This window comes from Bombina bombina, chromosome 1 (genome assembly GCF_027579735.1).
Source record: "Bombina bombina isolate aBomBom1 chromosome 1, aBomBom1.pri, whole genome shotgun sequence".
NCBI classification, from domain to species: Eukaryota; Metazoa; Chordata; class Amphibia; order Anura; family Bombinatoridae; genus Bombina; species Bombina bombina.
This window is the reverse complement of record NC_069499.1, coordinates 709,629,112-709,645,273: the sequence shown is the minus strand read 5'-3', so window position 1 is coordinate 709,645,273 and position 16,162 is coordinate 709,629,112. Positions and strand designations below refer to the sequence as shown.

Here is a 16,162-nt window from a genome sequence, read left to right as displayed (position 1 = left end):
CCAAGGGTCCTGAACGTCCTGCAACCATTCTTCGGAGAAGAGACAATTCTTCAGAGAAGAGACAATCTGCCCCCTATTTGGTCCGCATGGAGTCTTGCATGGTTGCAGCACGATATTGTAGGTCGCTGTCCTTATTGATTTGCTCAATGTTTTCTTTTCTATTTCTAAATGTGACCCTATCTCCTAGGTCAGAGAGCTCTTTTTTACCTCTGCTAGTCCTTTTATCATCTTCCTGACATTTTGTTAAATGGACAGTCTAGTCCAAAATAAACTTTCATGATTCAGATAGGGCATGTAATTTTAAACAACTTCCCAATTTACTTTTATCACCAATTTTGCTTTGTTCTCTTGGTATTAGTTGAAAGCTTAACCTAGGAGGTTCATATGCTAATATCTTAGATCTTGAAGGCCACCTCTTTTCAGAATGCATTTTAAGTTTTTCACCACTAGAGGGTGTTAATGTGTTTCATATAGATAACACTGTGCTCATGCACGTGAAGTTACCTGGGAGCCAGCACTGATTGGCTAAACTGCAAGTCTGTCAAAAGAACTGAAATAAAGGGGCAGTTTGCAGAGGCTTAGATACACGATAATCAGAGGTAAAAAGTATATAAACATAACTGTTGGCTATGCAAAACTGGGGAATGGGTAATAAAGTGATTATCTATCTTCTTTAAAAACAATTCTGGTGTAGACTGTCCCTTTTAAGAAAGAAGTCTGCCTTGGTAGATAAGTTTTCAGTGTCTGCTTTGGTGAGTAGTTCGCGGTCCTGTTACGAAGGCTGGCTAGCCTCTAAGTCCAAGGCCTCCATATTGTGTTCCTGTGTATTTGCGAGGTCCACACCAGGTGTTTCAAGTACTTTAAAGAAGTTATTCAGCTTTGAATTAGATATAGATGATCCTTTGGATGATTTATCCTGTCTGGGTGTTCTTCTAGATGCCATTATAGCAAGAGGTTAAATGCTGCTCAGAGCAACTTATGCAGTTTTCTTGGCGATATCCGAGAAATAAAATAAAGAGCAAGTTTGATATAATGTTAGATATACTGCTTGCGCTCAACAATCCTTACCAGGCTGGGGTATAGATATTCAATAGTCATTAGATATGTGGAAGTTCCACTTGCAGATGGCTTGCAAGAAATGTGTTTAGTTTCTCATCTGCTCTGTGGTGCTATGGTGCTGGGATGAAGTTTCCCACACTGTAATGTGCTGTATATTCGACTCACATCCTAGTCTATATATCTTTTATATAAGCTATAGGCTCATTTTACATGTGGTATTATATATAGCCTTTCCCTACCGTTTAGTAACAGGCCAGAAAATTGTTGACAAAGCAGTGCAGAGCACTATAACGGCTGCAGCTTTTGTTTAAAAGGAAGCCTGATAAATGGCTTTATTCTAGGTATCAGCTTGTGTTTCCAATTAATGACTGACCTGAATGATGTCTGCTGATCCTCCGTACAAAGTTGTACTGGTGTGCATTAGTGTTTGCAGGCAGTTGGATTGGAAACTGCGTAGTTAAACTTATGAGGCCTAAGTCACGTGGTTTGCTATAAAGGCTGGGCGCCGGTTAGCTCTCATTTCATGGAGGTGTCAGAAGAACATATACGCCCATTTTAAGGGCATCAGCGGACAGAGTTCTGGTTTATAGGTGAGCTTGCCTATTGTGGTCTTTGTGCGGGTAGTTGGAGCATCGAAATCCGATTGGGAAGTACATTACATAATGGAGCACTAGTAAATTGCGGCCATATTAGGCGATAGCCCGCTCTGCCCCCTATTTCTTTCTTTATTTGTAAAAAAAAAAAAAAAACATTTTCAGATTTTTATATTACACTGTGCTTTATTTGCTATGTAAATTTGAAAAGTTTGGGTTTTTCCTGAGCTGAAATTTTAGATGTGCTCACTAACTGCAGACTTCACAAGCCTTATGCTATGTATCTGTCCCTAATTTAACCTCAACAGGTCAGACTAGACAATAACATAAATTATACTTGCCAGATAATTTCCTTTCCTTCTATACAGGGAGAGTCCATTTTATATACTGTTGTACATTTTTTTTCCTAAATGGAAAGAGTCCACAGCTGCATTCCTTACTTATGAAATACTGAACCTGGCCACCAGGAGGAGGCAAATACACCCCAGCCAAATGCTTAAATACCTCCCCCACTTCCCTCATCCCCCCCCAGTCATTCTGCAGAGGGAACAATAGGAGAAATATCAGGGTATAAAAGGTGACAGAAGAACAATTTAAAATGTAGGGCCGCCCAACGGAGAACACGGGCGGGAGCTGTGGACTCTCCCTGTATAGAAGGAAAGGAAATTATCTGGTAATCATAATTTGTCTTCCTTTTTAATACAGGGAGAGTCCACAGCTGCACTCCTTATGGGAAATTATACCCAAGCTCTAGTGGACACTGAATGCTACTGGGAGGGCAAAAAGGAAAGGCAGCCCCATATGAGGGTACCACAGCCTGCAAAACCCTTTCACCCGAAAGGCTGCTTCAACCGAAGAAAAAAAAAAAGTTAAACAAAAATTTTAGGAAAAGAAATGAAAGGAGGAACAGGTATCCGCCCTACCAATCTGATCCATAGAGGCCTCATTTTAGAAGGCCTTAGAGGATGTCACTGTTCTCGAAGAATGAGCCTTAATCCTCTGAGGAGACATGTGTCCCACTGTCGCATATGCCAAGCGGATGATGATACTCCACAACTAAAAGGTAAGGAAGTCGAAGACACCTTCTGATCCTTACGCTTCACAGAAAACAGAGAAAAAAAAATCTGTCAATTCCTGTGTAGCCTGAAGACAGAACTTCAAGGCACGTCTTCATATTGTGTAGAAAAACTTTCCTGTAGAACAGCCTTGTTATCAAGGCACCACAGATAAACATGGTTGCATAGCAAGGTCGGAATCAGACACGCAGAAACAATAGTTGGACGGAAGAAATCTTCCAAGATAACTTAAAATCAACCTCATGCATAGGTACAGAAGTAGTCCGGTGCCAAACCGTAAGAACAAGATCTAAGCTCCAAGGAGGGGCATTCGATCGACACACGGGTATGATTGAAGTCAGAACCTTAACAAAAACTGTACGTCCGGAAGCTCAACGAGCCTCTAGTGCAGTAAACGGACAGGGCCAAAACTGTTCCAACAAGAAACAAGCTAAGTGACCCTTCTCAAGACCCTCATGGAGGAAGGAAAAAACAGTGTGCCAGGGCGAACCACACTATTCACAGAAGGGGTTCCCCACACCTCATGATAATGAGGAACCTCTCAGAAAACCCTCTTTTGGTTAAGAGTGACATCTCGCAACCCGCCTCAGATAAATAAGCTTTGATTAATCAAAGGGGCCTTGTACCAGCAGATCCCTGGGAGAAGGTAACTCTCATGGAGTAGACGATAGCCTCACCCAAACGCGAACCATGATCTTTGCGGCTGTAACGGAGCAATCGGTATCACTGACGCCTGCTCCTGCTAGGTTCGAGACACCACTCGAGGAAGAAGTGATATGGCCGAAAAGATTGTTTTTTATTAAACCTCCAAGGCACCGCTAATGCATCCATTAGCTCCCCTGAAGATCCTCGAACCACAACCCATCTGTGGAACGTGTATAGAGACGGGACGCCCTGAGATTCTCATCCGGCGTCCCCTTACAGTTACAAATAACCAACCACCCCTCAGATGGAGACCATATCCCCAGAAAAACTGAATTTCTTGAGTAAACATCCATACCGGCTGATCCCATCCCAGAGACTTGATCTCTAGCAGCGTGCAGTATTGGTCTTCCGCCTTCTATCAAACCTGGGATATTACCCTCATCGCTAGGGAGTCTCTCAAAGGTTGATCAGAATCTGTGGACTGGTACTAACCCAATAGAATAAATTCAGCAAAGGAATTGCCTGAAGATCTACAAAAGTTAAACAGGAGAGAAACCTCTCAATCCACGGACCTCATGCCCTCTTGGCACGCTTTCACTAAACTTGACGGACCGCGACCGAAGTCAAAACCGTCCCTGTTGAATATGAAAAAATGTCCCTCAAGACAAGGAGATCTGGACAAAGACACTAGAGAGCAATTCTCTCAATCAGTAGTCCAGGAAAACTTAAGAATCGAAACAGCACCGCTCCACTGTCTCATTATTCACTGAGTCTCTGTGAAGGTGAGGCCTGGTAAAAGGAATTAATCCTAAAATGGACCCCATGACAAATTCACACCACCTAACTTAGAGCCAGCGATGGCCTGAAGGGCGTGACCTGATGAAGCTAACTCATAACTTCACCAGTCTTTTAGAAGTGTCTCCATGTCTATGAAGACTAAACTAGCATCCAAGAATGCACCCTGGTGCCTACACCCGAGAACTCAGGTCTCTATATACTTCCATCCCTGAGGATTGAGGAAGGCCGATTAAATCTCTAATGGTCTTCTATTAGACGAGACGGTAGTGGATGACCCAGAATAGTCTAAACAAGAGAAGATACCGCCAGATCTAGATTCTGGTCACTGCTAAAGGAAAACCTAGAAGCAGTAGCAAGATCAAAAACTGAAGCAACAATGTACTGTAGTGCTGGTCCAGAAATGGCAACCTTTGGAATCGTGTGTTCTCTGAGGAGGAATTAAAAGGTATGATATTCTTCCTCAACAGAAGTCGTGCACTGAATTACCCTAACCAAGGGTAGTTAAAACGAGGGGGCATAAAGAGCTTGCTCAACCACTTTAGAACCTAAATAGGACGGGAGTCCCCTCTATGCCTAAAAAAAAATGGTTTGAATAATATCTCAAACCTCACTGTAATAGGCCGTGGCCAATGATGCCAAAGGAGAACAAACAAAAGGCCCGATACACCTAAACTGACTTCGGTCTGTCTAGAAGACAGGATTGAAAGAAGACAAACCACCCTGGAAGGCTTAGATTTGAAGTCTAGCTATGACCTCTAGGCCCCATGGATTCTGTACATCCCATAATCAGCATCTGAAAGGAGCGATAGTCAGTCCCCAACGTGATTCAAGATAGGACCTGGGACTGCTTGGCCTTATACCATGACAGTCGGCTTCCAAAAAAGTACCAAGACCTTAATTCTGTCTCTAAATTATCGAGGGAACCATCACCTTGAATCAAGACAGAGGAGCTTCAATAGGAAAGTCTCCAGAAACTGCGACGACCTAAGTCGTCGGTACATAAATATCCCTCTTATAACTAAGAGCTCTAAGAATAAACTATCCTTAATGGAATAGTACAGTTTTTTATAGGCAAGCTCACAAAAAGAGCTAGCCAAGTAAGGGTGGGCAACAACAAAACCCCCTTATAGAGCCCGAAACTGGGATCTTGAAGTAGACGAAAGGGAAGAGGATCTCCATCCTTCCCCCAATCGTCTAATCAAATTCGCCATCGGTAGATCAGTACTAGACATCTCAAATATCGACAAAACCTCTCTCAGACGCCAGCGCAGGCATGCAACTCTAAATCTAAAGGCGAAATCCTCCTCCCTCTTTCGGAAGGATAGGAGCAGCAGGCGCCGACTCAGGTCTGTACTCTGAAGCCTCAGAGAATCGCACCCTCAAATGACTGATCGGATACAACCGTCAATTTACATAATGCTCCCTGGGCCGGAGTGCATGATTTACTTCTCCTTAGTGATAAATGTGTCCTGCATACTTTGGTGGGCGGAGTCTTACAACTGTCACCTTTTTGCCATTCACATCCCTGGTGTGGGCAGATTATCTATCTAAGCAGCCAGACGTTTCACCCAGGGGAGTGGGCTCTTCATCCGGAGGTATTCTCAATGATAACCCTCAGGTGGGGAGTTTCGGAGGTGGACCTGATAGCGTCTAGTTTAAACACCAAGCATCCTGGATACTGATCCAGATCATGGGATCCGCAAGCAGTTTTGGTGGACACTCTGGCGGTTCCATGGGATTTCGATCTGATTTCTTTTTCCACCATTTGCCCTTCCTCGGGTGAAAGCCTGTATCAATCAGCAGACTTTGGTTCGCGGACCTGGTGAAGATGTTCTCTCCCCCCATGGAAATTACCGCTGAGCTAGGACCTTCTACTTAAGTGTCCTTTTCTTCATCCAAATCTAGATTCTCTGAAGCTGACTGCATGGAGATTTAATGCCTAGTCTTAGCAAGACAAGGTTTTTCGCAAAAGGTTGACACATTTATCCAGGCTCGTAAGCTGTTTAATCGCAAAATTTACCATAAGGTTTGGCGCATAGTAAAGTGAGTACCCTGTAGTTTCTTTTCTCCAGGAGGTTCTGGAGAAGGGTTTGTCAGTCAGTTCCCTGAAGGGTCATATTTCTGCCTTTTCGGTTCTTTTATATAATGTTATTATTATTTTTGTTTTTTCTAAACTTAAGGCACCTCTATATCCTTGGTATCCTCTTTTCTTTCTGTATTACCTCGGCTGAATGACTGGGGGTTGTGGGAAGGATACTTGATGCTTCACTGGGGTGTTCTTTGCCTCCTCCTGATGGCCAGGAGTTGAATTCTCACTAGTAATTAGAATGGATTTGTGGACTCTGCATGCCAGGAAAGAAAATTTATTAGGTAAGCATACATTTTGACATGAAATAGTAGGAGAAATACATGTGTTAGCATTGACATTAGGGTTCCATTTAGGTTTACGAGAGCCAGGTTCCTGCTATTGCTCAAGTGACAGGGAAGGTCACACTAAATACTTGCCACTTTAGCTTATAGAAGCATTTCTTTCTATTTTTTTTTTCTCTTCTGTTTTTTTTTTTTTTTTTTTTTATGCTGCATACAAATCATGTTATTTCTGGTTGTATTCTTATAAAGAGATTGCAAAATAATTATATATTGTCATTATACTCTTGCTAAAACAACAAATCTAATGGTAGCCTAAGACTTTTGCACAGTTCTGTACCATGTGACAGCAATCGGCCATTCACAAATGCATACACACTTATTCTTGCACATGCTCAGTAGGAGCTGGTGACTCAAAAAGTTTAAATATAAAGACTCCGCACATTTTGTTAATGGAAGTAAATTGGAAAGTTGTTTAAAATTGCATGCTCTATCTGAATAATGAAAGTTTAATTTTGATTGTGTCCCTTTAACTCTCTCTTTAGGCGCTTGTAACTGTATTTTAAGAACAATGTTATTTAAATCTTAGCAGTTTCATGTTAAAAGTACATAATGTGCATTTTTTAATTTAATATTTCCTTTTTAAATACAGGTACCGTGGTGGTACAGCCTGAACCTGTTCTAAATGAAGACAAGGATGATTTTAAAGGACCTGAGTTTAGAAGCAAAAGTAAAGTTAAAGATCTATCTGTACCAAAGAAACGTGGAGGTATTTTATTAGTAAAGTTTTTGTTTAAAAACTTAAATTTTTTTTTTTTTTTTTTTTTTCAACTTAATTTTCACTTTACTAGATGCACTACACACCAAATTATTTTGTTTTTCTGTATCGTTAGCGCTTATGTTACACAAGAAATTTCAAATGTTTCTATTTTGCAGCTTGGAACTTCTCCACTTTCAGATCATCTCTTAGCACCTTCCCACTTATAGGGTCCGCGCTCTGTCTCTGCGCAGTACTAATAGTATATTTATCTCTTTGGTCGCAGGTTAAACATATAGAAGTGCAGGGTTTCTAGACTTTAAAATTAAAAATATATTTTTTGACTGTAATGGCCATTTCCATCCTAATGGGAGGAGAGTCCACTGCTTCATTCATTACTTGTGGGAATTAAGAACCTGGCCACCAGGAGGAAGCAAAGACACCCCAGCCAAAGGCTTAAATACCTCCCCCACTCCCCTCATCCCCCCAGTCATTCTTTGCCTTGCGTCACAGGAGGTTAGCAAGAGATGTGTCGAAAGATTGGAGTAGTCTCTTATGGAGGGTAGTACTTGTCGAAATGGGACTGGAGTCTTAAAGGGACAGTTCACACAAAAATTTTCTCCCCTTTAAATTGTTCCCAATGATTCATTTTACCTGCTGGAGTGTTTTAAATTGTTTACAAGTAGCTCCTTTACCCCTATTTTGGCATTTAAAATAGCTGATTTAGCCTGTGGTATCCCAACCTATACTGAAAGTTTCTATACTGGAGTATATTCTATTGAATAGCCTAAGTAAACACAGCCAGCAGAAAAGATTACACTCTCAGTGGGGGGCAGGATAGTTAAGTCATAAAATGATAATTTTCCATTGTTCTCTCTAAGTATTGAGCTTTGGTTTTCTAGACAAATATAAGATAAGGAAGCAAGTGTGTGTACATAAAAGTGATAACATAATGAGATCTGATATTACCTGAAGCTCAACCCATTGTAAAAGGCTGTGGTTTAAAAGCACAAAACCAGCTACTTTATCTACACAAATAAACCAAAAAAAGGCAATTTTTCATAAATTGTATACTCTGCAGCTGGTATAACAAGTAATTGGAAATACATTAATATAAAAACAATTTTACAGTGTACTATCCCTTTAAGTAGTCCTGTCAGCCTCTCAGTGAGAGCATGGGTGAAAGTTAGAGTCCGGAGATCCAGGGAGAGTTCTGCAAAACAATCCCGACTCATGATTAACAACTCCATAAGCAATTGGTGTTGACTAATTTCGCTGCCTGCTATATTCTCTCAAGTCAATGTCAGGAGCGGTGCTACTAACCTGTCACACTTGAAGGGCCGTGTTCCTGTTCCATGGCATAGATTCTGGTAAGATCGTTTCATTTTATACACAATTAACGCAAGAAGACAGGGTCACAGTGTGTCTCCTTTTATCTGTATAGAATCATGGGTTAATATCCCTGGAAAGGGGATTATTGAACAGGGGAGGAATTTATGCATAATATTTTATTGTGTTTGATGCTATGTCATGTGTGAGATGAGCAATGTGTGAAGTCAGGCGTATTATCAGCACGCCTTCTTTTGGCGTGTGTTTCTATAGTGCAGGGGCGGTCCTTCATGGCACTCCATGTAACCGGGTGTGGCCTCTTTCACTTCCTCTTTCCTGATCGGCCTTTGTGGCAGGCGTAACGTTTTCTCTGTGGTCCCAGCCATTGGTGTATAAAGGTGCTATTTAAGCTATCTAGTCTGTATTAAAGGCATAACCTATGAAGGACTCTGATATGTTAGAGGATACTCCCTCTTTAATTAAATCTATTACCTGTCTTTATTGTGAAGAGGTACAGGTTGATGCACCTGCTCAACTGTGTTCCACATGCTTTGATAAGATTGCAATATCTAAAAAGAATAAGATATTTAGTATTATTGAGCCGTCCACCTCTGAGGGTTCTCTGTCCCGTGCGGTGCGTTCCCAACTTTCCTCTCTGATTACACATGTAGCTCTCCAAGGCCCTACTAATCCTCCCACGGGAGGGGCCTCGTTGTCGTCAGATTTCGCTGCCCAGTTGCAGGAAGCGCTTTCTATGCCCTACCACGCACTGCAAACGGAAAGACTTCCGTCCCAGGGGTCATCTACTCCGTTGGATGTCTCTCAGCCCTGACGACGTCCCAGGGGTCATCTACTCCATTAGATGTGTCTCAGCCTGAGAGATTATCCGAGGATGCCTCCGACTCGTCGGAGGGGCCCCTCTGTGGGACGGAATCAGCGTCTTCAAAACCTCAGACTACGGAGGAACCAGATTTTAAGTTTAAAATGGAGCATTTGCTGTTTTTATTGAAAGTGCTTGCTACGTTGGAGGTCCCGGAACCGAAACTTCCGGAAGAACCTTCGATCCCTTAACTAGATAGGGTTTACGAAGACAGGGTGGTGCCTAAGACCGTGCCTGTGAAGATGGCTACTATTAAGGAGTGGGTGAAACTGGGCTCCTTTTCTCCCTCTTAAGAAGTTGTTCTCTGTAACAAACTCTCAGCTTGAGCTATATGGGGATCCATTCGACGCTCGCTAAGCATACAACTATTCCCTTTGAGGATAGTTCATCGTTTAAGGAGCCCATGGACAAAAAGTTAGATTCCATGTTGAGAGAGAACAAGAAGCCCACCGAGACAAAGTCGGCATGAAGGGGCGGCCCCCATACGTCTCTGGATTGCGTAGGGGGCTGACTATCTCTTTTCGCAGAGGCTTGGATAGGATATGTACAGAATCCTTGGGTTCTGGAGGTTATCACCCAGGGTTACAGGATAGGGTTCAAGACTCATCCACCCAGGGGCATATTCCTCCTGTCAAACCTATCCTCAAGACCAGAGAAGAGGGGCACCTTTTTTTTTTTAAAGGGCACAAGGGATCTTATCTCTGTGTAATTGTTCCAGTACCGCTAGCAGAAAGGGGTCTATTGTACTATTCAAACCTTTTCGTGGTCCCAAAGGAGGGCACGTTCCACCCAATTCTGGACCTAAAGTGCCTCAAAATGAAAACTCAGGTCATTCTGCCCCTAGTTCAAGAGGGGCAATTTAGTACAATAGACCTGAAGGATGCTTACCTTCACGTACCCATACACACACAAGGATCACGCGGGTTCCTAAGATTTGCTTTTCTGGACCAACACTTCCAGTTTGTGGCCATACCGTTCAGTCTACCGATTGCCCCAAGAGTCTCTACGAACGTTCTGGATGACATTCTGGTCCAGGCTCCGTCCTGCAGTCTTGCGGAGGACCAGTCGAGTGCTCTTATTATTCTCTTTCGATCCCACAGATTGAAGGTAAACGAGGGAAAGAGTTCTCTGGTTCTCAGCAACAGGGTGGAGTTCCTGGGTACGATAATAGATTCCATATCCATGAAGATATTCTTGACAGACCAGAGATAATTTTGCTTTATGTTTTTTTTCTCTTACATTTGCAAGATGTCTCAATCTGATCCTGTCTCAGAAACCACTGTTGGAACCCTGCTGCCTGATAACAGTTCTACCAAAGCTAAGTGCATTTGTTGTAAATTTGTGGAGATTATATCTCCAGCTGTGGTATGTCATGATAAGCTTTTACATGCAGAGAATGTGTCCATCAGTAATAGTACAATGCCTGTTGTTCCTTCAACATCTAATGTACATGATATACCTGTGAATATAATTTTTTTTTTTTTTTTATTGCTGATGCGATTCAGAAAGCTTTGTCTGCCATCTGGCCTTCTAATAAACGTAAAAGGTCTTTTAAAACTTCTCATAAAGTTGATGAATTTTCAAATGACTGACAATATGCTGAATTATCCTCCTATGAGCATCTATCAGATTTAGAAGATCCTTCCTCAGATATTGACACTGACAAATCTACTTATCTATTTAAAAATGTATATGCATTCATTGTTAAGAGGTGTTGATTACATTTGATATTGAGCAAACTAGTCCCCTTGATATTAAAACTAGTAAATGTTTAAGTTCTGTTTATAAACCTCCTGTGGTTACTCCAGAGGTTTTTCCAGTTCCTGATGCTATTTCTGATATGATTTCTAAGGAATGGAATATGCCTGGTACTTTTATTCCTTCTTCAAGGTTTTAAAAATCGTATCCTTTGCCAGCAGTTAGATTGCAGTTTTGGGAAAAGATCCCCAAAGTTGATGGGGCTATTTCTACTCTTGCTAAACATACTACTATTCCTATGGAAGATAGTACTTCTTTTAAAGACCCTTTAGATGGGAAACTTGAATCTTATCTAAGGAAAGCTTATTTAAATTCTGGCTATCTTCTCAGACCTGCAATTTCTATGGCTGATGTTGCAGCTGCATCAACTTTTTGGTTGGAAAGCTTAGCGCAACAGGAAATGGATCCTGATTTGTCTAGCATCACTTGCTTCAACATGCTAATCATTTTATCTGTGATGTCATTTTTGATATCCTCAAAATTGATGTTAAATCTATGTCTTTAGCTATTTTAGCTAGAAGAGCTTTCTGGCTCAAATATTGGAATGCTGACATGGTACTTTACTATCTTTCCTTCCAAGGTAATACGTTGTTTGGTATTTAGTTGGATTTGATTATTTCAACTGTCACTGGGGGGGAAGGGAGTTTTTTTTGCCTCAGGATAAAAGACCCAAGGGTAAATCTAAAGCTTCTAACGGTTTTCGTTCCATTCTACAAAATAAGGAACAGAAACCTAATCCTTCCCCCAAAGAATCTGGTTCCAATTGGAAACCTTCAAGTTGGAGTAAATCCAAACCCTTTAAGAAATCAAAGCCAGCCCCCAAGTCTGCATGAATGTGCGGCCCTTATTCCAGCTCATCTGGTAGGGGGCAGTTTAAGATTCATCCAAAACATTTGGGCAGATTCTGTCCAAAATCAATGGATTCAGAGTATTGTCTCTCAAGGGTACCGAATAGGATTCAGAGTAAGACCTCCTGTGAGAAGATATTATTTTTCTCACGCTTCCCAGCAAATCTAGTAAAGTCTCAGGCTTTTCTGAAGTGTTTCAGATCTAGAGCTTACAGGGGTAATAATACCAGTTGCGTTTCAGGAACAGGGTCTGGGGTTTTATTCAAATCTATTCATTGTCCCAAAGAAAGAAAATTCATTCAGGCCAGTTCTGGATCTGAAAATTTTGAATCGTTTTGTAAGAGTGCCAACTTTCAAAATGGTGACTATAAGGACTATTCTGCCTTTTGTTCAGCAAGGGCTTTATATGTCAACAATAGACTTACATGATGCATATCTTCATATTCCGATTCATCCAGACCACTATCGGTTTCTGAGATTCTCTTTTCTAGACAAGCATTTCCAATTTGTTGCTCTTCCATTTGGCCTAGTGACAGCTCCAAGAATCTTTTCAAAGGTTCTCGGTGCCCTACTCTCTGTAATCAGAACGGGTATTGCGGAGTTTCCTTATTTGGACGATATATTGGTACTTGCTCAGTCTTTACATTCTGCAGAATCTCACATGAATCAACTAGTGTTGTTTCTTCAAAGACATGGTTTGGGGATCAATTTACCAAAAAGTTAATTTATTCCTCAGACAAGGGTCCCCTTTTTTAGGTTTCCAGATAGATTCAGTGTCCATGACTTTGTCTCTAACAGACAAGAGACGATTAAAATTGGTTTCAGCTTGTCGGAACCTTCAGTCTCAATCATTCCATTCAGTAGCTATGTGCATGGAAGTTTTAGGTCTCATGACTGCAGCATCGGACGCGATCCCCTTTGCTTGTTTTCATATGAGACCTCTCCAGCTTTGTATGCTGAACCAATGGTGCAGGGATTATACAAAGATATCACAATTAATATCCTTAAATCACAATGTTCGACTCTCTGACTTAGTTGTTAGATCACCATCGTATAGTTCAAGGGGCCTCTTTTGTAAGTCCAACCTGGACTGTGATCACAACAGATGCAAGTCTTTCAGATTGGGGAGCTGTCTGGGGATCTCTGACAGCACAAGGAGTTTGGAAATCTCAAGAGGCGAGGTTACCAATCAATATTTGAGAACTCTGTGCTATTTTCAGGGCTCTTCAGGTTTGGCCCCTGAAAAGAGAACCATTCTTTCTTCTATAAGGTACGACAAGTCCACGGATTCATCCTTTACTTGTGGGATATTATCCTCCTGCTAACTGGAAGTGGCAAAGAGCACCACAGCAGAGCTGTCCATATAGCTCCTCCCTTAGCTCCACCCCCAGTCATTCTCTTTGCCTACTCTAAGTACTAGGAAGGGTAAAGTGAAAGAGGTGATAAAATATTAGTTTTTAATTTCTTCAAGCAAGAGTTTTTTGTTTTAAATGGTACCGGTGTGTACTATTTACTCTCAGGCAGCAGATGGATGAAGACTTCTGCCTGGAGGATGATGATCTTAGCATTTGTAACTAAGATCCAGTGCTGTTCCCACAGAGGCTGAGGGGTAAAAAAACTTCAGTGTGAGGAACGTTTTCATGCTTTATAGCAGTGAGGTATGTTCAGTAATTTTTTTCTGGAGACTGTGTATTTCAGAAAGGCTGACAGTATTCCCATGAGGGTAAGGGTAAGCAGTAATCCTAAGAGCTATAGAAAGGCATTACTAAACTTGCATAAGGGGCTAATTTAAAAAATGGTTGACACTGAATTTTGAATGTTTGTGGGCAAACGTTTTTATGACCTAGGAGTGCTTTTAACGTTTTTTGGGCAAACTTTGAGGGTACACTTGGCTTATTTTTTGGGTCTCAGAACCCACATGGCTAGTTTAAAACTGCTCTGGTGCGGTTCTTTGAGGCTGTAGAGACATCGAGTGAGATGGGCTGGGCCTTTTTTCGTGCCTCAGATGCACAGTTGTCTTCACTCAGCAAGCTCCAACTCCTGAGGGCCCTTGTTGATGTTTTGGGCCAATTCCAAGCTTTAACCCCATATTTACCATCCCCGAGGGTAGGTAGGTGCCACTGCAGGGCTGTGGCAAGGTGCTGGGGGTGTTTTTTCTGGATTTAGGCCTTAATTCAATCCGGTTTGCACATTAAAGGGTTAAATGTTAAATTTCCTTGTGGGGCAAACTTAACTACATATATTGAGTCTGCCATAAAAAAATTGAAAAATTTGGTGCATTTTAAAGCAGTTTTGCATAACGTGTATGCTTTTTTTTTCTCTTAAAGGCGCAGTACCGTGTTTTAAGATTTTTTTTTTTTTTTCTCCACTAAAGTGTTTTCATGCTTGTTTGTAGTCATTACTAGCCTGTTCAACATGTCTGACATTGAGGAAAGTCATTGTTCAATATGTTTAGAAGTCATTGTGGAACCCCCACTTAGAATGTGTCCCTCATGCACTGAAAGTTCAATAAATTGCAAAGAACATATTTTTAGCTACTAAAAGTATGTCGCAGGATGATTCTCAGTCAAAAGGGAATCAGGTTATGCCATCTAATTCTCCCCAAGTGTCACAACCATTAACGCTTGCACAAGCAACGCCAAGTACTTCTAGTGCGTCTAATTCTTTCACCCTGCAAGATATGGCCGCAGTTATGAATACTACCCTCACAGAGGTTTTATCTAAGCTGCCTGGGTTGCAGGGGAAGCGCAGTAGGTCCGGTGTGAGAACAAATGCTGAGCCCTCTGACGCTTTATTAGCCATATCCGATGTACCCTCACAATGTTCTGAGTTGAGGGTGAGGGATTTGCTGTCTGAGGGAGAAATTTCTGATTCAGGAAAGATGTTCCCTCAGACAGACCCAGATATGACGGCTTTTAAATTTAAACTAGAACACCTCCGCTTATTGCTCAGGGAGGTTTTAGCGACTCTGGATGATTGTTACCCTATTGTAGTTCCAGAGAAATTGTGTCAAATGGACAGATTCCTAGAGGTTCCTGCCTACACTGATGTTTTTCCGGTCCCTAAGAGGATTTCAGACATTGTTACTAAGGAGTGGGATAGACCAGGTATTCTGTTCGCTCCCCCTCCTACTTTTAAGAAAATGTTTCCCATATCAGACACCATGCGGGACTCGTGGCAGACAGTCCCTAAGGTGGAGGGAGCCATTTCTACCCTGGCTAAGCGTACAACTATACCTATTGAGGACAGTTGTGCTTTCAAAGATCCTATGGATAAAAAACTAGAGGGTTTACTAAAGAAAATATTTGTTCATCAGGGTTTTCTCCAACCTATAGCGTGCATTGTTCCTGTAACTACTGCAGCTGCTTTTTGGTTCGAGGCTCTGAAAGAGGCTCTTCAGGTTGAGACCCCATTAGATGATATTCTGGATAGAATTAGGGCTCTCAAGCTAGCTAATTCTTTCATTACAGATGCCGCTTTTCAACTGGCTAAAGCTTTTAGCCATTCCTTTCAAGGGTAAGATCCTATTCGGGCCTGAACTGAAAGAGATCATTTCAGACATCACTGGAGTCAAAGGCCATGCCCTTCCTCAGGATAAGACAAATAAGATGAGGACCAAACAAAATAATTTTCGTTCCTTTCGAAAATTCAAAGGTGGTCCCTCTACCTCTTCCCCTACTGCAAAGCAAGAGGGGAATTTTGCTCAATCCAAGTCAGTATGGAGACCTAACCAGACTTGGAACAAGGGTAAACAGGCCAAGAAGCCCGCTGCTGCCACCAAGACAGCATGAAGGGGTAGCCCCCGATCCGGGACCGGATCTAGTAGGGGGCAGACTTTCTCTTTGCTCAGGCTTGGGCAAGAGACGTTTAGGACTCATGGGCTATAGAAATCGTAACCCAGGGGTATCTTCTAGATTTCAAAGATTCTCCTCCAAGGGGGAGATTCCATCTTTCTCAATTGTCTGCAAACCAGACAAAAAGAGAGGCGTTCTTACGCTGTGTAGAAGACCTATATACCATGGGAGTGATCTGCCCAGTTCCGAAAACAGAAC

General features: G+C 41.9%; 1 protein-coding gene across 1 annotated transcript in view; it reads left to right on the top strand.

Annotated features, from left to right (window-relative positions):
- ATRX (ATRX chromatin remodeler) overlaps positions 1–16,162 on the top strand; it is a 783,199-nt gene that overhangs the window by 64,570 nt on the left and 702,467 nt on the right. The window contains exon 6 of the mRNA XM_053714433.1: positions 7,191–7,507. Coding sequence (XP_053570408.1) covers positions 7,191–7,507 — 317 coding nt within the window. The remainder of the gene's footprint in view (positions 1–7,190; positions 7,508–16,162) is intronic.